The sequence below is a fragment of the Falco naumanni genome, chromosome 1, assembly GCF_017639655.2.
Source record: "Falco naumanni isolate bFalNau1 chromosome 1, bFalNau1.pat, whole genome shotgun sequence".
Lineage (NCBI taxonomy): Eukaryota > Metazoa > Chordata > Aves > Falconiformes > Falconidae > Falco > Falco naumanni.
Genome location: NC_054054.1, coordinates 15115158 through 15141933, shown reverse-complemented (window position 1 = coordinate 15141933; position 26776 = coordinate 15115158). Strand labels below are relative to the sequence as shown.

General features: G+C 38.0%; 1 protein-coding gene across 2 annotated transcripts in view; it reads right to left on the bottom strand.

Annotated features, from left to right (window-relative positions):
- The window catches only part of EDNRA (endothelin receptor type A), a 36413-nt gene extending 12864 nt beyond the window's left edge, over positions 1-23549 (bottom strand). Inside the window, exons 1-3 of one of the 2 annotated variants that reach the window (XM_040582344.1) lie at positions 23342-23549; positions 19996-20476; positions 7137-7264 (exon numbers count right to left, since the gene is read on the bottom strand). In XM_040582344.1, coding sequence (XP_040438278.1) covers positions 7137-7264; positions 19996-20397 — 530 coding nt within the window. In that variant the 5' untranslated portion in view covers positions 20398-20476; positions 23342-23549. The remainder of the gene's footprint in view (positions 1-7136; positions 7265-19995; positions 20477-23341) is intronic. The other variant, XM_040582351.1, reaches the window with a different exon arrangement.
- Positions 23550-26776: the final 3227 nt, after the last annotated feature.

Here is a 26776-nt window from a genome sequence, read left to right as displayed (position 1 = left end):
CATGGCATCCACTGATGAAATAGTCTTTAGTTGAGGAGAAAAAAGTCAAGAAAGGTTATTCAACTGCTTTAAAAAATGTCAGAGTAAGAAGTCACTGAAGCGGATTATAAATTGTAAGGACCTGTGTCATTTTACTGTCCTGACTATGGGAAGTATTTTTTTCTTCCTCAGACATGGCCCCTTGAGTCCTGGCAGATACATTGGGGTATGTGCAGCTGTCACACCTTTCCAAGATACAAGGCAAAGTTAAGCTTTTCAGAGAAAAGCAAATGGGGTGGTGATTTCAGCTGGTGACAGCAGCTAACTGGAGTACAAAAGGGCATACCAGTACACACGAGGAGGGTGAAAGGTTTGAGGAAAGGAGATGCCCTCAACAGACCGGGAGGATACAATTTGTAAGTATGTAGGCTCTGAGTTGCACAGGTGGGTGGGCTTGGCAAGGAGACGAAAGAACAAGGAGCTTTAGATCAGAAAGCTTTGGGCTCAAGGATTAGGCTGTGGAAGGATTTGGGTGGGATGGTAGAGGGGTGATTGGAAGGAATACATAATTTTGGCAATGGGCTTGAAGGCTCAGGAATAACAAGGGTTTAAGGAAAAGAGTAGCTGAGAACTCTGTGTTAGAATGCTTTGAGTGTACTGGGAAGTACTGGATTTTGAATTTCTGAGATGGAAGGAATGAAGAGTTTCCAATGGGAAAAAACAGTTAAGGGATATAGAACTTGGCTACAGAGGTCAGCAAAATTTAAAGTTATTAAAAGGCATCCTCGCCCCCTCTATAACCAGGACACTAATCTGGAATTCACACATACAGCATTTCTTCTGATATCCTGTATCATGCCCCCTTTTTCATTTGGAAGTGTGCTTATTAACAGGATGGAAGACTTGTGAGTTAAATCCCCTACAGCCTCAATATTAGAGGAAGGAAGATATATGAAGGCAAGATCAGGCTGTAAGCCCCTCACAAAAACTTCAGAAAGCATTATTACAGAACATCAGTGGAAGGTGTCAGGGCCTTGTATACCATCATACTTGCAGAGAATGCACTAAAAACTTTTGCTTTGATAGCAAATCATACACAGCATAGTCACATGTTCTCATACATCTTATATGGACAGGTTCTCAGTACATCATTTTAACAGAAATGTATGTGTAAAGATTTTGAACATACTAAAGCGAACTACATTTAGGGCTTGCAGATTAAAAGTAAAAACACCTTCTAAAGGCACCCTTGTCTTCAAAGAATATCAAAAAGGAGGGAGGCAGTGGTTCACTCACAGGGAGGTCTATGAGATTAAAATTCTGAGAGCACCAAAACAAATAAACTATACTGAAGTAACTGAGAAACTAACATTCAGTATCATATCTGCTCACACATATTTATTCATATTAAAATTCAAATTTAATTTTAAATAATAAGTAATCGTCTCATATTTCATTTTACCAAATAAAAAAATTGGCTTGAGTGACTAAATGACTCATAGAAATGTAACTTTCCACACAAATACTCAAATATTTGTGAACTTTAGAAATCTAACAATCAATTCGAAGTTTACTTTCTACTGACTGGAAATTTTACAGTCGCTCCCATCAGCTGCACAGGGTACATAATACTATTTCACCCCTGACTGAATGATGTTCTTAGCCAACAGGGGCCTGTAGACTGTACATATTTTTCAAGCAAGAGATGTAAAGTTTTCATTCTGTAACTATGTAAATGGCAACAAATGGGTTGTAAATTGTGAATTCAGTTCTTTGCTTTCTTGCATTTTTGTACCTGTTCTGTTTGAGCTATAGTTGGTTTGCACGTGAGAAGATCAGTGTGCACAGCAGTAAGGATTTGGGTCCTGTATGTATTTTATTAGCAATTTTGTTTTCAGTTCACAATTCAAGTAGCTATCAGTTAAGGAATTATTGGCTGAACAATTTTATGAATGGTTTCATCTAAAGCATAAGAAGCTCAGTAATTAAATCAGAATTTTCTGACTGCATATTAACCAGCAATTACTTGGTCTCTTTACTCACTGCTGTAAGAGTTATTTGAAAAATACTTGTAGTATAATTTTTCAAGTGGGTGTTCTGTGAGTTATGTAATATATAGGATCTTTGTCTATCCACAAACCTCCCATAATTAGGAGTGGGAAAATACTGCAGGGTTTATTTCCCTCATACTTAGAAAATACAGGATGTCTGCCAGGGAACTGTCATAAAATACATGCATCATGCATTACATTTAATTCCCCAATCTAAAATCTCTGTGTGTGTGTTTTGTCTTACTTTTCTTTGTTTGTTTCCCTTTTGTCTCCAACCTTGTCTAAAATACTCAGTTCCTTTCCAGGTCATTTCCTTTTCTCTGTTTAATGTTGTGGCTTCTCTTCTTTCTGCCCTTTCTATTTTCTACTGCTCATGCATGTTCTGTCAACTTTAGTATATTGTGCCCTTCAGTTGCTTTCTCTCCTCTAGTTTCTTCTCCTTCCTCTTCTCCTGTTCTTAGCTATTTTATGACTTTGCAGTCCCTCCCTGCTGCTTATTTTTAGAGCTGCACAGTATTTAAGGACAAAGGCTCATTACATCATGAAGTATACATACATACAATTAAGTATTTTGCACTCCTACCTAGTTACAAACTTGCTTAAAGAATTTCTTTCAGAAGAATATCCTGTCTTCATTTGAGAACATTAAGAGCAGGACACCTTTACCTTTCCCTGGTGGTTTCTTCTTGTAGTTAATCACCCTCATTTTTAAAAATGCGTACCTTATTCTCATTTGGAATTTGTCTGGCTGAAACCTTGTTCTATAGCTGCTCATTATATCTTTCTTTGCTAACCTAAAGACCCCATAGATATCTGATACATCATCAACATTTCAGTATTTGGATATTATATTTAAGTGGCTTCTTAAGTATCATTTTTGATAAGCAACAAATCTGTAAGGCCACTGTATAATTTCTGATGCTTTTCTATGCCCTCTCCACGATTTCATCATTCTTTGGTAAAGAATAATTCTAGAACTCTAGTTATCCTTCCAGTACTGATCTCATTAATACAGCACAGTTGTGGGTTTTGCTGTGATCCAGATCAGGTTTTGGAACAATTTGGATAAATTTTACCATAATGATACCTAATCAGAATTTAAAAAGGAAGTGTATTGTGGGCCTTATGAAATGAAATCAAGGAGTATGTGAAAAATAAATAATGGGCTATAGCTTATCTGTGGACTGGCAGCCTTGGCTTATGAAAGGCAGGTCATGCATGATGAACCTGATCTCTTTCTATGACAAGATGACCCACCTAGTAGATGAGGGAAAGGATGTGGCTATTGTCTACCTGGACCTTAGTAAAGCCTTTGACACTGTCTCCCACAGCATTCTGTGAGACACAGAGAAGCTGGCTGCTAATGGCTTGGATGGGTGCGCTCTGGGCTGGGTTGAAAGCTGGCTGGATAGCCAAGCACAAAGAGTGGTGGTGAATGGAGCCACATCCAGCTGGCGGCTGGGCACACGTGGTGTTCCCCAGGGCTCAGTGCTGGGGCCGGTCCCGGTTCGTGTCTCTGTCTGTGATCTGGGCGAGGGGATCGAGTGCCCCCTCAGCGAGTCTGCAGCCAACACCCGGCTGGGCAGGGGTGCTGATCTGCTGGAGGGCAGGAGGCTCTGCAGAGGGGTCTGGGCAGGCTGGATCCGTGGGCCCAGGCCACTTGTATGAGGTTCCACAGGGCCGAGTGCCGGGTCCTGCCCTGGGGTCACACCGGCCCCACGCAGCGCTCCAGGCTGGGGCAGAGCGGCTGGGAAGTGCCTGGGGGGAAAGGGCCTGGGGGTGCCGGTGGGCAGCCGGCTGGGCATGAGCCGGCACCGTGCCCAGGTGGCCAGGAGGGCCAGCAGCATCCCGGCTTGTGTCAGCAACAGCGTGGCCAGCGGGACCAGGGCAGTGACCGTCCCCCTGCACTGGGCACTGGTGAGGCCGCCCCTGGAATCCTGTGTTCAGGTTTGGGCCTCTCGCTGCAGGAGGGACACTGAGGGGCTGGAGCGTGTCCAGAGACGGGCAGCGGGGCTGGGGAAGGGGCTGGGGCACAAGTGTTGTGAGGGGCGGCTGAGGGAGCCGGGCTGTTTAGCCTGGAGAGGAGAAGACTTGGGGCCAGGGAGGGAAAGTTACTGCTCTTTACAACTACCTGAAAGGAGGTTGTAGGCAGATGTGTGTAGGTTTCTTCTCCCAGATAACTAGTGAGAGGACAAGAGGAAATGGCCTCAAGTTGTGCTAGCAGAGGTTTAGTTTGCATATTAGGAAAAATTTCTTCACTGAAAAGGTGGTCAAGCATTGGAACAGGCTGCCTAGGGAGGTGGTAATCACCATCCCTGGAGGTATTCAAAAACGCATAGATGCAGTGCTTAGGGACATGGTTTAGTGATGGGCTTGGCAGTCCTGGGGATTAACAATTGGACTCCATGAACTTCACAGTCTTTTCCAACCTAAATGATTCTGTGATTTGATGAAAAGTCAGTCCTCTGTGCCTGCTGTCTTGCAGAGTAGGTGCTTTTGTTTCCCTATTCCTTTTGACTGCATTAGAAAATTAGTTCTTCAAATGGCCCACTACTATAACATATTTCTGTTCTGCAAGTATCATCAGCCCTTTATAAGAGGCAAAAGCAATACAGAAAAGGTAAGAGACTTGATCAAGGATGTAAGAAGCAGTCACTGTCAAGGTTAGTGTCAGAACACTTCCTAAATGACACTACAGTTGCTGACACCAACCTATTCCTCTTAGTTGTGGGAGATCTCAGCTGTTCTTCATTTTAAAGATAGCTAGCAGTGTGTTGATTGCAAAGCTCTTAATACAATAAAGCTCTTAGAGCTTTGTTTTAGTGGTAAAATATTTTCTTACCTAATACACTTATTGGAAGTTGGGCCAGATGAAAGCATCTACCCTGAGATTACTGTTCTATGCATTCTGGTATGCAGAGGAGGCAGGAAGGGGGTGTGTACATGGTAAATGAGATCCGTATCTTCACTCTTCTTGAAATGATTTCTTCATCAAAATCATTATGTCTGACACACAAGGAAGAGTAAAAGCTCAGGAAGGGAAATATCCTTCCTCTTACTCACAGTCAGGCACTGTTTAGAGAAAGAGTCAGACTGTCATCACCACCATGACCTAGAGTTTAAAAATGCCTGAGGGGCATCTGAAACAAATGTGAGCTTCCTCTAAAGGATGAATGGCTGGTTTGGTGGTTTCTGCATGTGTGTAAGGTGCATGCCCACAGTTAAACCTTAATACACTGTCAGTGCGAGTCACTTTGTGTGAAGGACAGTAGTAATGAGTGGAGTTTCACAACAGGATGTAGTTAACACTGAGAACAGTCCTTGTAGGAAAAAAATTCTCTTGTGCTAAATTAAGGCTGTAGTCTGCAAGAGGGACAGATAGGCAACAATTATCAAAGCTGTGAAGCTCTGAATTCGTTACACCTATTGACTCTATCTTTTTATACCTCGTAGAATGCAATTCCATATATAGACACCCAAAATAATTGTAAAGAAGCTTTTTAAGGAAAAAAATAACTAGTCTGTAGACCAGAAAGAGTTCAGCTGTGAAAGCACACAGTTCCATATTTAATTATTTTCCATACCAAAAAGCAAACATTAGCTAATGTGGAATTTTGTATTAATGTGACTATGCCACTTCCAGTGCCTGACCTTAGTGGTGATTTAAGCTACATTCACTTCATGTTAGCCAATATCAGAATCTGCCCATATACACCTATTTTCTAACACACATTCTCTGCAACCATTTACTGGAGTAGCACCAGATGATAATGAATATGTGCTTGGCAAGCTTGTAAACTGGGGGAGGAAATTAAATAGTCTGAGTCTGATCCCATACAAGATTTTACTCTTACATGAAAACAGTGTTTCGTTGTTGTGAGGATTAGCAAATCAGTGTTGGAAAAAAAAAAAAAAAAAAAAAAAAAAAAAAGCAAACCATATAAAGAGGTAGCTTCAGCTGAGTTACTTCCAATTTATGAAAATGTATGTAACAGTAGGACTAAATCTAGTGAAACTGCATTGGTCAGAACTTCTCTAACAAACTCTTGGTTTCATATGTGCTTGATCTATTATTTATTCCTTAAAGCAAGCCATGGGCAGATATTGGTTGAGAAATAGAATTTTTTTTCAATTCTCAGACTCAAAAATGGAAAAAGAACACTTTAATGTGTTACAATTTTGTTTCTTGCTTCAGCTAATGAGTTACTAATGCAATAAGGAACTGTATTTCAGGCGGATGGATACTACTAAGTTACTCATCCATTGCAAACCTTGTACGTCAACATTGTACATAAAACAAAACCAAGATTAATTTTAAAGTTTCTTTTACCTTTGCATCATCACTGTACTAATATACATAATGTATTTTATTTATCAATATTTTCTGTATCAGAATTACTTATATTTTAGACTAGAACATGATAAAGCAAACTCAAGACTAATAAAAGACCACTTTTACAGAAGTGGAGTCTTCATCTGCTATTGTCTTATTATGTATGAAAAAAATATAAAAGAATAATGCTCAAAAGCATCTTAGCTGTTGTTCTATCAAAAACTTTATGTATCTTCCTGAGCACTTTTAACAGAGACATTAGTTTTCAAACTATCAATGTCAAACTATCAAAGCAAGTTTCCAAAATGTTTTTCAGTAAAACTCAATTAGTTATAGAAGTCATCAGCGTAAGCACTATAATTATGGTCCATAGGCAATGAGTTGAAAAAAATATTTTAAGACTAAAGATTATGATCCTGTTCAGATACAGAACAAACATGAAGTCATATGAAAGCGAGAAGCCTGAATACTGAGTCAAATCCCAATAAATTTTTGCCTGGTAAAGGAAATTGAAATAATGCTTTACTAGAGCTTTTAAATATCTTTAAAAACACTGTAAAGTTATTTAGTTATATTATACTTTAGTTATATTTAGTTATATTATACTTTCAGCCACAAATGTGGTGCCTTGTTATAGCCAGGATACCAAAAAACAGAATGTAAGTTGCACCTATACTATAGTCTGCCTTCTAAGACCATACCAAGTGCTCCCAGTTTTAGGAAAACTGCAAGAGCAAGAACAATGTCTGTCAAAAGAATAAAACATACTGTACCTGTCCACACTAAGGGCACAGAGATTAAGGACTGTGATTCCCACCGATGCCTTCTGAATAAAGGGAAGGAATTTGCAAAGAAACTGTCCAAATTCAGAATCTCCAAAAGGCCACTTCTGAGCAAGGAGCTATAGAGAAGATATAAAATAATCAGCATATTTACACAGGAACTTAGCAATTACGTAACAATTGTAATTATTTGTTGCCATTGTAACCTGGAATTCTCTATACCTCAAGCATATCCTTAGTACTGAGGGAATCTGGGAAGTAAGTGCTACTATAGAAGCACAGAGGGAGAAAGTTTAAACTTAGGTGTTGATCTTGTACTGTTGTCATAGTAACTTGCAATGTTAAAACAGTTTTTATTATTGTGCTTCAACCATCAGTACTGAAAAATGAAAATCTAACTCAGCCCTGTCATAAATGTTTGCAATTACCATGTCCCAGAACCAAGCAGTTAAAGCATAATTTGCAGTTCATAATGAAATACCTCAGAGCCAAATTCTCATGCTGCACGCAAGTAGATTCTGCCAGATTCTTAAGTGTGTGAGGAAAATATTGTACATACATAATTTGTTCCATATGATGTTTTAAAGAAGTAGCATCACACATACTTGTGGGCTGTACTACAAGCCAACAGAAAAGCATCTATTTGAAAAGATGTGAGTGAGTGGCTGGAGTTTAGATTAGTATTTCCAAGGAGACATTTACATAACAAATATGAATACATTGATTTATGTGAATAATTGTGAATAATTAGCATGAAAACAGTAATCTTTCTAGCTGTAACTGTTAAAGCTTTGCACAAGTACAGATACAAAATACAGGATACAATATTATTTAGGATAGTCAAATCCACAACTGACTGCAGAGTTACAGATCTCCCTTTACTGTGTGCCTGGCAGTAAAATGGCAGATTACATTCAGTGTGAGTGTAATAAGGGAAAAAATATTAGGTTCATACAGAGTACTGAGCTCTAACTTAGCTGGTTCCACTCAAGAAAGGGATCTTACAGTCACCATGAATAGTTCTTTTGAAAAATGAAGTCACTAAACCTCACCAGAAGGGTGAAGTCACTCTTGCACTACTGGTTTTGTAATCTTCTTTCCTAAGTCCCTGCTACTGAGCTTTTGTCGGGAATAGGATACTGAATAAGAGGTAAGATGAGTTCGTTGTGTAATATAGCCCAGCAGTTCTTATGCTCTTACCAACTTCTCTTAAAGCGGATGTGTAATACAAAGCATTAGATTTTAAATGAAAATATCAAGTGCTTGAGCCAAATATGTAACTTTGTCAATATCCTCGCAGATGATGTATACCCTATATGAACAGGGGGCACATTTTTAAAGGCAGTAATAATAATAGTCTTACTGGATAATTAACTAATTATTATTACTGCGCAGTTATTGGACTTATATTAAGCCTTAATGAACAAAAGTTAGAACACAGAATATTTTGGTGGCACTGTCTAAATTTGGAGATGCTTTTATTTGCCTCAGAGGAAGACAGCAAATTATATACTACAGAGTAGCAATTATAAGCCAAGCTTCTGAAACCTTTAAAACCTAAATTTATTGATTTCTTTTTAAGATAGTCAGATCCAGACCTGGGACTGTTTTATGGAATTAAAATAGATTTAAACTTCACAACACTTTTATTTTCAAATGCACGAGATGGAAATAAACTGGTGTCACATCAAGCATTTCCAACAAATACACTATGTGTGATGTGCCACAGTCTAGTAGCCCCTGGGCAAGAGTGCAAAATGGAAAAGAGAAAACAAGGAACCATATTTTTATCTGCACAAATGTGCAAGGACTGATGCCATTACATTCTGCATGCAAAAATTAGTTGTGTTCTTTCAATGATAAACACAACCTATGTATTACATATTTTTAACATTTTTGCAGTTAAAACTGAACAAAGATTATACTGTTTGGAATTAGATTAAATCAATAGATATTTGAATTGTTGTTGTCAGTTTACTTTCTCGCAGACCTGTTCTTCCAGGCCATCTTCATACTTGGGCAGACTTCTGTGCTTACAGTGAGTTCACGTTTTGAAAGTTGTCTTTGCAACCATAAGGACTAGAAATTTTTTTCAGTAGAAGCTTAGGCTCTGGAACACACTCATCTAGGAAGAGTGGATGGATTCTGTCTGCATAATTAGTAAAACAAATTTTGGCTTTAGCTCAGGGTTGTAGTATTCAAAGTAAACATTTTATTTCTATTTAAATTACTGTTAAATTGAAAGATGCTAATAATCACTACCTTCAACAATAAAATACACATCTGTCTTTATCTCAGTTAAGGTAAGAGTTATTACCTTTATGTTTTTTTCACAGCATGAGTTTTTCAGAGTACTTTGCCTTACAGTACAGGAAGTTTATCACTGAATGCCAGATTTGTAGGAATTAATCTCCTCTTTATAGTCAGTCCTTAGCTGTCATTTTCACATCCCCTCTTTTTCGTAGCCATTCATTGCAATGCTAAATTACTTCCCCCCTCCCCCCAAGTAATACCTCAAAAATGCTGGAAGAAGCTATGTTCTACATGTTGCTTGTGTCTCTCTAGGCCAATATTCACGTTGTCGTTTGATTACTTGTATTTCAAGACTGATTTGAGCAATTCATAGCTTTCAGCCAACTGGGTGTTAACACTGAAACAAATGTGTGTGACAGCTCATTAAATAGAAAAGGTATTATCTGTTAGGTGTTATAGTTTCCTGAATTATTTTTTCTCTTCAGCTGAATATTAAAATGAGATTTCTCAACATAAGCTATATGATCAATCCAAGTTTGTCTACTCCCTATTTCTTGAGGGTGTTAGAATATCACATAAATGTGGTTCCATTTGCTCTTGTTCTGTTACTATGTGTTGCTGTGTCTCTTCTGGCACATTGAGAACTCTTGCCCTCTTCAAGGAGAGCCAAGTATCTTATTTACCATCAAGACCACAGCAGAGAAAATGCAAGCACCTTTGCAATGGCATTTCCATTTAGGACAATCATATTTGATGAGAACAAATCTCCCTTGTGCTAGAAGGCTAGTGAATGGACCACTAGGATTGGTAATTTGACTATTGTCGGTACCTTCAGTAACAAAGGTAATGAGATTATAACTGCAAGCTGTTGATTAGTTCCTCTGATTTTATCTGTATTTATAGACTGAATGAAAAACATTGAAAGCTCCAGCAGAATTATTTTCTAGATAGATTTGCAATATGAGAACAAAGGTTTGCAGGGCGTATTTTTGCCTTTTGCCTAGAACTCTTGCGTAGGGTTTTGGTTTATATTGGGGAAGCAGAAAAAAATGTTGGAAAAGGAAGGGGAGATCTGAATCCTCGGTAGTTCTCCAACCAGTTGTAGTCATGTGGAATTTCAGCTCCAGACTGTTGTCTGGGTTTGGGTAAAATCAGAATAGTTTTCAGGCACCACTGAGTGAAGGCTAAATTACAAATGGCACCACCAGGGAAAAGAGGCCCTAGCAGACTTTTGTTAATCCCTTTTGCCAACCAGAGCCCCAAACCAGATTTATCATTACAGATCACACTTAAAAAGGGAACTGAAGGGCATCCACCTATTCATTCATGTGCACTGACTGTGGCTGCAGTGTAAACCCAGCAACAGAAACAAACTGTGAAATCCCGTGAAAAAAGTGACTGTGAAATTTTGTTACTACAAGGCAAATATTAGCTTCAGAAAGAGAAGTGTTGTACTTGAAAAAGGTTCAATAACTCATGTACACATCTACCTCAAATCCCAGGAAGCTTTCCTTTTTTAAAATCAAAAGTATTTTATTCCTTTTGTTTCTTACACTTTTCTACTAATTGAAGTAACATCAGTACCAAATCATTAGACATTCTTTTCAAGTTGATTTTAATCAAAATCACTGGGGTCAGAATTAAATAATTTGATTTTTAAGATTAGCTTTGCAATCATTTCCCCAGGTATACTCCATTATCATTCCACATCAGCTATGCATTTATTACTTCCCCTTGGATCAGATGCCAGTTTTTAATTCAGTAGATATTTTTAGTTGGCAAATCTGATCCTGTCTTTGGTTTTACTAATTTTACATCAAAATAAGTCGATTGCCCTCTGTTCTGCCCTAGCAGGGTACAGAAACTTCAGAAGGAAATAACATGTTTGTTTTGTATAAAAAAACAGGCCTAGGAATTTAATTGATTTACTTCTGATTTACTTACGTATGATATAAGAACTGGCACTACTGGCTCTGCTTTCCCAGTGCTTTTGCATATTTTAATATCCAAACAAAATGGTATAAAATTTCAGCAGATTACATCTTCTCTCAAGGCACAAGGGTAGGAGGAGTCAGACTGATTATCCCAACTTGTGTCCCAGTTCTCCATGAGTTGGTAAAATGGATTGTGCTTTTGCAAACCCACTCACAAAATCTCTGAGGTTTCAAAACAAGATGTGGCAAAGGAAATGCACTTTTTCCCTTGTGCAGTTTGCAGCTTAGGAATATTTCACACAGTTCAACCGTGGTGCAATTCCTGAGTGGGAGAAGAGTGTAATCAACAGCATATTTTTACACTGAAATCAGAAACCAAGATTTAAAGGTTCTGCTGTTGGTCTTAAAAAACCTCAGCAAAGTGACCAGACAGCCACAGCTTCCTTGAGCATCCCTCCTTCTCTGCTGCTTTATATGGCCTCTCTGCCCTGACGCTGCAGCTTGAAACAAACAAGACAGCAGCACTGAGAACATTCCTTTGCAATGATTTTTAAATGTCACTCGGTTGATTTTATTCTACTGCTGTTGCTATTTTCTAACGCCCATTAGCATGCTAGCTGATGTACAAAACATAAAGTCCCACTGTGCATCCCAAGCAATTTTTATACAGTCTAAAAGAGACAATGTTATAATCCAACCACAAGAGTATTCACCAGTATATGCTCATGTGCATCCACAGTGTTTATCTAATACTAGGCTGGTACTGTGTGTTTATAGGCAGATGATGAGCCCTGGAGCTCAGCCCAAAATAGATGGACTGGGTTAGGTGCTGGATATGAACTGCCTTTGAGCTGCTCTATAAAAACTGCTTCGGTTCAACAACTACGTGTCAGGAGGTCCTCTCTGCCACATGGCATTGAGGATGAAAGCAAAGGTTTCATACCTGCCCTTTCCTGCTCTAATCAAATCCTAGTGCTCTAGAGCCCTCCTCTTCCTATGTCCACTTGGGACTGTTGTTCTCTTCCTATGTCCACTTGGGACTGTTGTTGCGCTGACACATGAGACTTGTTTCCCAGAAACTAAACTGTATTTCATCCAGACAGTGCTTGCCCCTCATGTCATCCCCATGCAGGATGCTCTCCTGAGTTTCATGGCATGTAAGTGTTCAGCAATACTGATGTCACAACTCTGGCAGTCAGGATTTCTGTTCTGTCTTCAGCAGGACAAATAGAAATACCTTCTTTATTCCATGACTTCTGTTACACTTGTGCAGTAATAGTGAAAGGGACCAAACCCACAGATTTATGTTCGTCTAGGTAATGTCTAGTTGTATAAGTGACCAGCTTCTCCTAATTGTGGAATAGGAGTTACAAAACCAATGTATTCTGGGCTAATTTCCTTTCCTTGCAGCATAGCTCAGAATGAAAGATCAGAGAAATTCCTCTCTTTCTGAAAGATGAGCACATTTGGGGATTTTTAATTGGTTTGTTTTAAGGCTAGTTTACTCTAGGAGACATTAGGCTGTCTTGGTAAAGCTCTGCCTTAAATTGTGTTCTACAGTTATGTATGACCTTCTCTGTTTCAAGACATGGATCAAACATGGTACCTGGTGTTTTGGTTGGAATCCAGGTGAAATCTGACTGAACACAGAAGTGTTCAAGGTCTATACTGCTGAACTGACTGCATTAAGTGGCAAAAAATGAAGGTTCTGACTGAAGTGTTCCTCCTGTCTCTGAGCTGTATGTTTGGTTAGTTAGGAAGAAGGGTGGACTGAGTCTCCTGCTTGTGGTATTTTGATTCAGTGACTCAACCAGGACCCTTCTGTCCCCATGAAAATTCATAGGACAAGAATTCACTGCACATTCTCAAGCCTTTCTCTTCTTCCTCCAAGAGAGAATTGCATTGCAGCACAATCCTCATCCATTTCTTGCTTAAGACCCACAGACTGTTGCTCGTTCCACGTATGTAAACTCAGCTGTGCTCTACCACTTCGCAGGAAAGAGGGAGAGCTGTAAGAGTGAAGGAGAGGGAACACAGCTTGTCTCTAGGTATTCCTTCCCTTCCCACTGCTGGAGTGAAAAGCCTCAGCTTTAGGAAGGACAGTGAGTAGAGGAAAAGTAGAGAAAAGCAAAGAACAAGACTAACATTTATAATACAGGGCACAAGACTAATATTGAGTATATCACAGTGACATGATAGTTAGGGCTTCTGGTAACTATTGTATCACCTGGGATTTTTCCTTTTACTTAGATTCACAGTACTGCCGTGGTGGAAAAGGCACATTGCATTTCTTCGACTGTTCTTTGCAGGAAGTATGTTCCTAATTTTACTGTAACTGAATACTGTCTTTTTTCCACTTTGGGTGGATAAAAGGCTGATTGTTTTCTGGAAGGAAAAAAGGTTATGTGGGGATGTATGAGAACCATCAAAGAGGTTTTTTCCTCTGAATTGCCCTACCACAGCTTTTTGTGCTATTTTGCTCATCTTTGTCCAGCTGAGTCAAGGTAGAAATAGCAGAGGGTCTCATGCCATTTCATGAATGCCTACAGTCTTTTTCTCCTGCTTAGGCAGCTATGGAAAGTAATGTATAGTTTTTACACAAGAGAAAACAGATTATAGTTCAAGAGATCCTGAAAGGTAAGAAGACAAATGCCCCGTTTTTGAAGCAGAACATTCTGTCTCAATTAACTGGTAACAAGATAAATCCTAAGTTTTACGTTCTTTTATATATTTTATATATATGTTTTATAAATATTAAATGTTTCTATTTATTACAAAAGTCTACTTCATGGTAAAGCATTCCTAACAACTCTAGACATATCCCCTGTGGTATTTTTGCTGTTTACAAAGTAGGATTATTTTTTTTGTTGTTGTTCTGTGGTGTTGGCTAACTTTCCATCCTTCTGGGTAGACTGTTTCTCAAGCTGTGCTGCTCTTCTTCAGGGAAATGAGCTGCAAGGTGTGCTTATGTGCATGGTGATTTTTGAAAGGAATTTTTTCAATCCCTGGGCAAAATATTGCTTTGTTATTCTTTTGTGTGTTGCTAAAGAGAGTGACAGAATTGCAAAGAAATTACTGCAGAACTGGTAAACCCTGGATATACACAATTCCTTGTTATCTGTAGAGTTCAGCTGATTGAAAAATAAAGAGAACATACTAAAATATTCTCTTAAACTTAAGAGTCTCTAGGTACTGTACAGTATTACAAATACAGAAAACAGCAAGGCAGGCATGAGATGTGAAATCGAAGATGAGGGAGGAGCTGCCTGTGCATTGAAGGGAACATATATCCCACCCCATCAAAGTGCAGCCATGCAGAGTGGATCTTGAACTAAGACCTAGGTTATAAAATCTCTTCCTTAACTCCTACCTTGGTATGCACATTAAACACTTTCTGCCAGGAAGCTGTAGCCTGTAAATGGAGAGAACAGAGTCCTGAAGGACTTCCCTTCCCTGTTCCGTTTTGGGTAACTTCTGCCTGCAGGACTCAGTGATCAATTCCTGTGTTACCTTTAGATTTCTTTTAAGTGTGATCACTACATGGAGACATACACCCTGATAACAGGTCATGTTCTGAGCAAGTTATATGGATTGCTGCATCACACTGGGCTACCAATGTGTCACTTCTTGGAATCACTGGTAAGAATTCAGTAAAAGCCAGAATGGGCTTGTTAAGCTGGTGGCATCAATATTTCCTGCTGGTGTTGGTACTTCATTGAGAAATATAGGCTGCACATATGACAAATTCTGCTTCTAAAAGGGGGTTTCTTTTCTAAGTACACTTAAGTTTATGTGTACTGTGGGCTTGGCCTTATACTCCTTTGGCACAAAACTATTAACTGCTGTGGATGTCAGTTGCTCTGTTAGCCTACAGGATCAGTTCCAATGTGTTTACTTATCATTCCTGTTTATGTATAATAATATTAGTACTGTTAGTAAAGGTAATCAGATATGCCAAATAATTTGTGATTGAGAAGGGATTGGTCTAAAATTTATGCATGTGCTCTGATGCTGAAAAACATCCATGACTAGAAATGCCTCAGCCAAGTCTCCTTTTACTGAAGACAAAATGGCTGAAGATGTTTGCTTACTGCCAGCTACCTTTGATGTTTAGACTCATAATGTTCTAGGCAGACTACTCAGATTTAGGTGGTGTTACAACAAAGGTAAGCATGAATACCAATTTACAAAAAACATAGCTTAGTTTATTAAAGAAAACATCATCTTCTTGAGAGGTTGAGCAGTTGGTACTCTTGCTTGTTTTCTGGGTAGATGTCTTTCACTTTATACCAGTAAAATAATTAGGAAAATGTTTGCTATTCACATTTAAAGAAACACGTTACAAGCTGGCTAATTTGCTTCATCAACTTCTTTACAAACTAATGGTTTAAAGAGTTAAGCATATGAAGATGTAAGGCAATATAATTTATGTCAATCCTATGTAGGTCAGTTTTCAATTAATAGAACTCATTTAAATATTTTTCTCTAAATTGCATAAAAATAGAAGTGGAGACTGATTAGGACTTCCCAAGAACATAGTTAAAACTGAGTTTTGCCATTCCACAGGTGAGAGCCTTGGCTTAGAGTGTTTCTAGCTCCATAGCTCAGGAGAGAGCCATGGACAGCTTTTTCTGTGGGCAGTACCTGTTCTTGCTGGTGCTCAGCTGAATTTTAGCCAGTGACAGCAGCAGCAGCTGTAAGGGCTTTCTAAAGCTTTAGCGCAACCAAGGCAATAGTGGTACTCTGGATATTCTGTTGTTGCCTATGTATAGCCATAAAAAACTGCCTAGTTTCTTTATGCAAAGCAGTCCTCTAAAGAACCTCTCTTGTATTGCATCCAAACTAAGCTGCTTATTTGCTACAAATACATGTGGCAGTGATGGGTAATGCAGGTGAGGCAGCAACTTTCAGCTATGTGCTACACCACCTGATACTAGAAAAGGAGGTATGAAACCTGTTTCTTCTTCAGTGCCTTAACCTTACCACTACAGCAGCATAAAACATAAAAGTTGTATTTCCAAGTCTTCTTTTCACTGCAAAGAAGTCATTCTTACTGATTTGGAGTCTTTAGGCTTTGACGTCTTGAATGTCTGAGATGGGTATGTTTTGGGTAGAGGAAACTATTTGGGCCCAGGTGCTAAAAAAGTGTGATTGAAAATGAAATTGTCTTGGTCCAGTCTGTTAAGGCTGGATTTATAACTGGCACCCTTCCTGTAACACTCAATTTGTTACAATTTTTAATATTGATTTGATACTGGAAGTAGATATACCAGCAGTAATTAAGTGTAATGGGCTTTATACATCCAGAATATCTTCAAAGGAGGCTAGTTAATATTACTCACATCTCAATCCATTTAACAAATTGCTAAGGGGAATACACTATATAATTACAGTAATTGGAGAAAGTAAAGGGGGAATTTTTGAGCCTGCTGTACCATGAAGAAAAGATAAAAATGTCAAATGCCTGCGACCATATCTTTAGTTGACATAAATTACAGGATTTTTCAGCATTAGATCTTTGTTAATTGTGTAAAGGCATAACAGTATGATGGACTCAATTCTCCTAAGACCTTACATTTCCAATTACTATAATCTTGTGTCTGCTTCTTTCCAAGGATTTGTAAAATGGATTTGAATATAAGTAACGTTATCTACTTCTCTTTCAGAAGTAGTTTTGAAATAGTTAAGGCTACTTGATGTTTCAGGAAAGTGATTATACCTATTTATGATATTACATTATAATTACATAGTAATACGCATTTTGTTCTACATGATGCGACCATCTTAAATACTGTACTATTGGTCATTTTAATAAGCAGATGAATACTTGTTTAATTCTGATTTCAGAGCTCTTTTGTCCTCCTAAAAATAAAGAACTGACCTATAAGGTATTCAGAGTTTGACACCCTTTGTCTATATAGGATACTAATACATGGTTCAACATGAGGCTGATTCTGAAGCTAGAACAGAAGTTCAGAACTGTGTATAAAATACTTCAAAATTTAAACAGAATTCAAACCACTTTAATTTTTTTCCTTGAAAGACTGTCACTTCCACCATCAATCTGTGATATTTCCAGTGACCAACCTTCATACTGTCTCTCAACAAGAGGAGCTAAATGGTGCTACAGATTTTAGGATCCCTAGTGGTACAAACAGGCATTGTGAATGCATACTTTTTAAATAACATTCATTTAAAAAAATCTTCAAACAACTTGTAATGTAAGCAGACATATTGCTGATAGGAAATTCTATTATTATTTATAGTCCATTTTTCATATAAACCAATCAGAAGGACTAGAGCTCCCTTATAAATGCTGTAAATGCTTCCCTGTATCAGAATACATGCAGCTAACCTTATACAACAAGATAGTTGTATATGGTAATTGTTAAGTAATTTATTTTGGATCTTCAAGCACTCAAAAAAGTACTAAAACCTATAATTATGCTTGTAAATGCAGTTTTAATTCTGCCTTCTTACATATGGGAATTGACATACATTGATGTCAAGGGGCTGCGGTTTCATTCACAATTTATCAAATAGTTCTCTGCAGTACAGAACTCAATTTTCATATAGACTAAGGTAATTTCATTTGTACAGAGATATTCAGGACCACAGACTTATCATATAAGATATAGCAAGGCAAATGAAACTACAGAATGCCAAAGAAGTGTCAGAAAATTAATAGAAAAAATGTATTGCAAAGTAATAAAGGGAATGTAAAAAATAATGTTTGTTACTTTTAACTAAACTTCTAAAGAATTTTCAGAAGACTGTCAAAAGGCAATACTGAAAGGCAAAATTAATTCCAGATTTCCATTCCTCTGTGAAGAAGCAGCAGGGCTCTTGAAAGGTTAGTAAAAATTGTATAATAAAAATAGCTGTTCTTTCCCAAACTGAGCTCTAAAAAAAACACATGCCATTTTTCCTTAAAATTTCTTATCAGAAATACCACCAGAAGTAAGAACAGTGCCTTAGCAATTATCCATAAAGACATCAGGATAAATTACCAGGGAGGAAACTGTAATGCATCATGGGAGATGCAGTCCAGGCTACGAGTCTAGTTTGCCAAGAATAATGAAAACACGTAAAGCCCAAATCCTACATTCCATTAGGCATCCACACAGCTATGGAAGGCCGATGAATCTCAAATCAGGCAGAGGCTAATATTTTTCATCAACTTGTTAATCCAAAATACTATACAGATACCTGCTATCGTATCAAAAGATTGATTAATTTTCCAGGTGGAATAATGAAAAGTGGAAACTAGGAATTTCCATTAAATCATGTGCATTATTGTTAACAGTCTTTATCCTAGTTTCAAATTCATATTATATTAAACCCAGATAAAGTTAAAAGGCTTATCTGTAATTTAGACTACTGGAAGATCAGAACTAGACTGCATTTTACTGTAGATAATATGCCTCTGTACAAATGTATGCAAATATACATATTTTTAACCCATTAATGGAAAGAATTCAAATTTTTATGATCTTGTCTTATCAATACCTCCATTATAATGCAGGTCAATAGTTAGATAGATACAAAATGTGTCTTTTCAATTCACTGTTTCTTTAATTTTAAAATCCAATTTGAAACCACAGGACACTAGTTACTACAAAGTTATGCATTAAAATGTTTTGTTTAAAACACATGTTAATAAAAGTTAAATCTCTAGAATTTTTAAGGGCCAAAATTGTGAGCAATGGGGATTTTTTCATTATATTACTTAGTGGTTCATTTACTAACAGAAACACCTGACATTTTTTCCTGAGAAAAGAAAGAAAAAATATGATATCCTGTCAGCTATATACCTTTATACAATCCACAAAGATACCAATAGAAGCTTAGAAAATTATCTGACAATTTTCTAAGATAAATTAATCTCAGTGAGTTATATTAAAAAAGGACTCAGTCTGTTCATTCAAGCCTATCCTGGAATCATGCAAGTTACATTAGTAAACATATATTGCTTCAGAGAAAGCACTGCTTTATGGCTTCGTTTAATTAAAATGGAAATTTGAAAAAAAATGGGACAGGGTAACTTTATATGAGATTAAAGAACTGCTGAGGATCCTTTTTATACTTGGACAAACCCAGATAAAATTTGGTATTTCAAGAAGTTCTGTAATATAATTGATTTTACCAACTGGAATGATTTTGAGAATCTGCTATTAATGAATAGTTAATAAGAACCTTAACATTCAATTTAACTGACATAATCTTTCTCCACAAAGTCATAACATGAGGCCTGCACATCACAGAGAATATTTTCTGTAAAAATATAAAGAAAGTATAGGATATTCCAAAAATAGCAACTAGTCCAATGCTGTATGTCTATCAAGAAGAAGAACAGTTTATAAAGTCTTCCCTTGTAAATTCTTTTGCTAGCTATAGCAGCTATAATAAATGAAGAGTTCCTGTGAAATGCCCAAGGCAACACTTTGGTTAAGAGCTAAGAGCTACTTCATCTGTAAAAGTAGATACACTTTTTCTTCAGGGAGGTGAGACCTGACAGCAAGGTTTTTGTTGTAGAACAAAAAGGAGTTGTATTTTTTCTGAAGTGGACTATTGACAAAACAGCACTACTTAGACAAAGAAGTAACCTTAGAGAACAGACAGTGTAAGACTTTTAAGGAAACTGCAATTAGAATGTATCCTACCTTGTACACAATGATAGGAATATCAATGACAATATAGATAAGGTCTCCTAGTGCCAGACTGGCTATCAGTGCATTCGGGCCATTCCTCATACACTTGTTCTGGTAAATGATCCTCAGCAGAGTTGCATTCCCAACCATTCCAACGATGAAAATAGCACAAGATACCACCGTGTTAATGTATTTAAAAGTTTCAGCAATCTTAGTCTGCTGGGAGCATTTGACAGTTTGGTTGGACACCAGGGGCTGTCTGGTGGTGAGGAGTATGCTGGATTCAATCCCTGAGAAAGTGGAAAGGTGGTTTCCCAAGTCACTCCGGTTGGCAGCATATCTGTCAGAGCTGTCACTGAGGACAAATCCTGGAACCAGCAGCAGCAAGGAAACTCTTAAACACAAGGCTTCCATCCTGAACTCCCAAAAGAGCAAATTTAGTGAGACAGGGGTTTTTTTCAGTGTTTCAGTGAGATACTTCTCACTTCTTCATCTGCAGAGAGAGACAATATGCAAAAAAAAAAAAAAAAAAGAAAAAAAGAAATGCAGAATCAATACAACAGGTAGACTAACACACTGTTTTTCACTTAGGAAGGGTATTTCAATGTACAGTCTCTACAGCACATATGTATAAACACCTGTTTATAATCACTGTGCCACTCTGAAATCCGAGTTACCCACATAATGTGTCTGACAAAAGGCAAACACAAAAAATTCCATAAGTAATTGATAGTTTACACAAATAAGATCCCACAAAACCCTGACAGTTTGAGACAAGAGTTTGTATATGAATGGAAAAAATATGGTGGATGAAGTTCTGTTTTAAAATAGTCTTGCAAAGAGAAGTGTACCAGCAAAGAGAAGCCTTGGAGCCAAATGACATTTTAGCTAAAATAAAACTTTATTTTTTCTTTGAAAAAGCAAGATAACAGCAATGCATTAATAATTAAAGGTAGTAAATTTGTTAATTTTCTGAGTATTTTTGATGTACTGCAACAATGACTCTTTTCTCTGAGTTTATATTTACCTGGATTTCAAACGATGACTGAAAATACATTCATTTCAAATCCTATTTTGGACCAGATCCAAAGTCCCTAAATACTTAGGAGGAAGACTTTCATAGTCTCAGGGTGGACCTCTGGCCAGGTGAAGCCCTTCAGACTCTATGTGTCATTTGGTTCCTGAATGTCATTGCAACTCATACTCGGTATTTAGCCACAGCACAGCCAATTATAAAAATTTAAGCTCTTTTAAAGAATAGTAAGCAACAACTCATGACATTTCCAGATAGGAAAGAAAGCACCACAGCATTCTGTCCCAGTAAGCATGACTGCCTATGTGTAACCACCAGAGCTGGCTCCCTGCCACTGGGCTATAAATGCTGCACCTCCAGTGAAACCAAGGAGGCCACTCGAGTCCGTTTCCTTGAAGCCTCAGTTTAATTTAAGATAAGGATTTTTTTTTATGTGGCTCATATCTGCAAAACAAGACAACGTACTGCAGTGTTTTCAAAAGAAGAGTAGAAAGTAAAGTATTTATAACTTTCTGATTTCTAGGGACTCACATGAAAGATTTAGGAGGCTTCTTTTAAGTAAACGAATCCTAATTTCATTCCCTATGGGGCTGTTAAGTCAGAGTTTATAGCAAGAAATTTGCCAGAGAAAGAATGTGGGAGACAATTTACTGATAAGGCTTCTGGATGCAGCCTCAGTATAAATATTTACTACTATTACCCTCTTCTGTTGTGTGTGGCCTGTAGAAGTGTGTGTGTGTACCTATATACAGCAGCAAATGCAACATTAACTCGAGTATTCCTGCCTGGCATGTAGTGTGCTGTCCCTCACAGACCAGGGACCCACGTTTCCAGTCTTTTATATTGGTGTATTTGAGATGAGGATCTGACCAGCTGTGAGTTCCTATGCACTCGATTTTAAAGTTTAATATACTAAATAGTACATCCTTCTTTATTAAATCCCAGTTATGATGGTATCTCAGGGCAGTTAGCAACAGTTTGCATGATGTAAGTGCTTTCGCTTTAGGTTTCTACATCAATCAGAAACAACAGTTGTATCTGCCTGTAACTCTTTTCAGGCAAGGATTAATACTATTATTATTTACTATGACTGTGGTTCCCCAATTTACAAATGGAAAAAACTGAATCACTAACGGTTTAAATGACTTTCCCAAGTTTATACTTGCCCGAGCAAATGTGATAGTTATGAGCAGAACCCACAGCCCTATGCTTTAGTGGTTACATCAGTATCTTCCTTATTTAATGACTTTTCTTGTGAAAAATTTATATATATATATATCTCACATGAACACAGTGGTGGCACAGCATGCAGCCAGTGTGCAAAGCTGGGAATAAAATTGCCAATTACCATCTCTTCCCTCTCCTGGAAGAAACTTTTCCGTAAGAAGCAAAAAACAGAAAAAGATCAGTGTAATGCTTTCTAAGGATATTTTCTTACAGATTCCTGGCAGTCCTTCAATTCCTCTGTGCGTATTTTCAAAGTATTCATATTGTTACAGAATATAGCACGCAAACCGCCTCATGTAAGTAACAGACTAGCATCCGTAATAACCCTTTGGAACAAATTACACTTGTAAAACAGTGTCATCTAGCATGGTCCTGCACATGCAATCTGAATACCTGGGGGTGTGAGGTGGGTTAATCTGGAGGCCAGCGGCATGTGCCGTGCCTGTGCTCCCACAGCACCTCAGAAGGAGCCGCAGATGCGGAGGACAAAACTCCAAACTTGCTTGGGGTACCAAGCCAGAAAAATGCCTACGTCCACCAGAAGACACCACGCTACTGGAAACGAAACTGTTCAACGGATTAAAGACGAGCTACGACGTTACCAGTGATCAATCTGCCCGAAAGGCAGCGGAGATGTGAACAGGAGCCAGTCAAGTTCCCCGGGGCACGGAGGCGCGGCGGGACGCGGCGGCGGCTGCCCCCGGCCGGGCCCGGGAGCGGCGCCCTGCGCGGCGCGGCACGGCACAGCCCGGCACAGCCCGCCGGGCCCCCCCCTCCTCTCGCACAAAAGAAAACATTCTCGCTTGTAAGGCTACCGAAAGATCGAATCCAACACGCGCTCGGCAAATCAGTACTACCTCCCTTGCAGCCTATATAGAGCATCTGACCAGGATCTCTATTTTGTGAGACTTCATTTAATAACAGTTCTCCCAAGGAGCCTTGTGCGCTGTCTCCTGTTCTCTCTCCCGCACCGGCACAAACGCACGCAGAGGTGCACCGTCGGAACCTAATCAGCATGTGCAGCGTTATGGAGAAGTGAAAGCGCCCGGCTGGCCCCGGGAAGGGGCAGCGCTGCAGCCCGGCTCCCCCTGCACTCACCCCTGGTGAGCGTCCCCCGCCGGGCTCTCGCTCGGGCTCACCCTCATGCTGCGGCTGCTGCCGCTGCTGCTGCCGCGAATTTCCTCGGAGTGGCTTTTCCTGGGATAGTCTTCCTAGATCCTCCCGATTGCGTCTGATTGGGTGGGATTGAAAATCTCCACCTCCGCTAAATCAGTAAAAGAAAGAGACCGAAGAAGTCAGAGCGTCCCCTCTTTTCTGCCCCCTCCCCCAATTAAAACAAACCTCCAGCCGAAACCGAGCCCCTGCCAATGCTAAACACAAAGGCTGCCTCCCGGGCACAGGGGAACACCGAGCACTTTAACTGTTTCCTCGCTGAAACTGAGCTGAACTACTTTGCTGGACTCATCTAAGCCCCAGCCTTGTGAATCCAGTTACACTAGCTGCCTGCTTATAGCGCACCGAGCTCTCGGAAGGGTTGTGTACCTGATCGAGCCAGCCCACATAGGAGCCATGAGCAGCGCCAGGGAAAAAAAAAAAAAACCAACAAAAAACCAAAACCAACAAAATAAATTCATGATGGAGCATACAGCTTTTGCTTTCCATTTCCCCCAGATTTGGCCAAGATTGTAGTATGTTTCCAAGACAGTAAAACTCAATGTGTAAGAGTTTGAGAAATGCTGCATCCATAAACAGTGACTGTTCCTGGTGAAAATGTCTGTGGTCCATCCAGGACACACCTTGTTAATACCTCTTAGTTTTCAAGACCAAAACTACATTTACAAAGATAAGTGTAGCACTTTCTGGAATTCCTGTGGTTCTTAATACTGTTCTTCTATCAAGGTAATTGTACAAAAAAAAACTGGGCAGAAAAAGTAGAAAGTTGTCTTATAGCTAATAATCTTTTCTGATGATGAAAAAATATCGGTGCATCAAAGGAAGCAGCTTGTAGCAGAAACAGTTTCAAAATCCCTTCATACTAGCAAGTTCAAGAAATTTTGAGTGCCTTCTTGAATCATTTCAGGATCCTCATTTCATGGCAAGTTTCCATCTGGCCGTACCACGGAAAATATTTTTCAAACATATATGGGCTTCTTTTGAATACAAACAGGCAGTCTTCCTAAATCCGATATAAAAACATCTGGTCCTAAAAGTATCAAAATGGGCTGAATAGAACAATTAAAACTGTAATGCTAGTGGCCTGCAAAATTAAAATAACTGGCACTAAATCATGTAAGAAATTGTTTTGAGTTTTATGAGTTTTGCATAATTAAAATAATGTTTCTGTAGACATTATTTTAAATTATCTGATAAATCTTGAACAGGAAAAAACAGCATTTGGATCAGCTAGAATAGCAATACTTTATTTCTTCTAGAAAAATCATCTCAGTTAAATGATGTCTCAAAACACAAGATCTTTGAAGGAACATTTAAGTGTTCAGGCTAAGAATCATAAGAAGCCTACTGTTTGCAAAATAGGTGGAAAAGTTTAATTCAAAATCTGAAGTCACCCTGAATTTGAATAAATGCTGATAAGCCACTAAATTGTCCATATATTAGTAAAAGTTATTTTAAATTGTTTACTGTTTGGTCACAGTTGCATAGTATTAATTATTTGCTTTGTCAAGAATCATCTGTATGATAACGTGTTGGAAAAATGATTGAAGAGTTAGAAAGGTTGTACTTAAAATCATGCACACTTTATGGAGTACTTTATTGAATGCAATTCTTAAATCCTTTTTTATGTTCTTTAAACATTCTTAACACCTTATTTCTTTCCTAGGATCATTTGACCTTTATGAAAAATGAAATTTATATTTCTGATCTCATTCAAACACAAATTTGTCCTTCCAGTTCCTAACTCCATTAGCTTGGAAGGTTTACATCATATATTACAACACTGCCATGCATAACTAGATTTATTATTAAATGAAATAATCAAATTTACTAATGCTGTTACAGATCTATTTCACAATATGAAAAAAGAGAGCTCTTTATTACCACTGTGAATGCTTCTATTATTGCCAAACCACATAAGTAGTATTAATTATTAGAAATTACTGAATGGTTCAGTTCTGTGTTCTTTGTTATTATTATTTTTACTTATTTACTAATTGGACCTGTGTTCTGTCTTCAATCTTTTAGGTGTCTAAAACCGAGTTTAATTCCTGTCTTAAACTAAGTTAAATTCAAAAGTTATATTTAATGGTTACTGCTAGGTTGTTCTTGTTCAGGAAAGTAACATGGAAATAAGAAGTTATCACATATGAATTTTCCAAAAAGTGCCGCTACTAAGAAAAGTGATAAAATACAGTTCTTTACACCAAGATATTTTCAGACACTTAGAGACACTCACCATCATTGTAGCACTGCTATCTTGTGCATGCATTGTCTTAGGGAAGAGTTCTAGGCTGAGGACTCTTCCAGGTTCAGTGTAGTGAAAGTGTTTCCTCTGAACACTTCGGTTTCATGCGTTCAACAAACTACCTAGCTTGTCTTGCATAACTTCAAAGAGTCAGAGTAAGGGTAACATGTTAATCCCATTACAAAATAACCTATTATGCTTCAGTTTTAAGGATACCTGGCTTTACACCTGGAGTCATGCTTCAAGAAGACTCTCAACATTCTGTAAAGCTATTAATTTTCCTGAAGCTTTCAGGTATTAAAAAGGAATACTTTATTGCAAGTGTTACTAGCCTAATGAAACTAAAGCTTCAGTGCCTTTTATACAACTACCCCAAAGGCAATAAAAAAGGATCTTTGGCTATGTTTGTAGGAGTTAATTTTATTTGATTGAAATTAATGTTTTGCAAATGTATTACCTGTTAAGCCATTTATCTCCTTAGATTTGGTATGAAATAGGAACATATGTTCATCAGCTCATGGAGTCCTGAATTGCATTGCTGAGATTCAAAAGACCAAAATCAAAAACAGATTTCATCTATAATTGGCATTTTCATAAGCAGCCAGTTGGTGTGTTTATTGTCTGTAGCATTTTCAGAACATCAGAAGAGTTGTTCATGGCAAAGTACATGAATATCTAGTTATTTTGCTTTCTTTGACTTGATTTCTGATGTATATTTTTCCCCCTTAAAGAAACAATACAAAATATTGTGTTAGGAGCCAGTTGGATAATTTAGAAAAATTAACCTAGATACTTTGGTTAAAATTCTGTATAACTGTTTCACTTTGAATTCAATATGAATATCTAGTAAATAATTTTCCTTTATATTTTTGAAATAAAAAGGAACTCAGCAAATTCAAAATTTTTCATAGAAATGTGATAGTTTGAAAAATATTTGGTGGGCAGATTTCTCAACTTCTACTAACTCTGGTTCAGTTAGAAGTTGTACCTCATTTAAAATAAAAAATAATAAAAAAAAGAAGAATCCAAACCATAGACAGTATTTCTATCTTGTGTAGGTTATCTGTTCTTTGACAAGAGATGCACTTATTCAGTGGCTTTAGAATAATTCA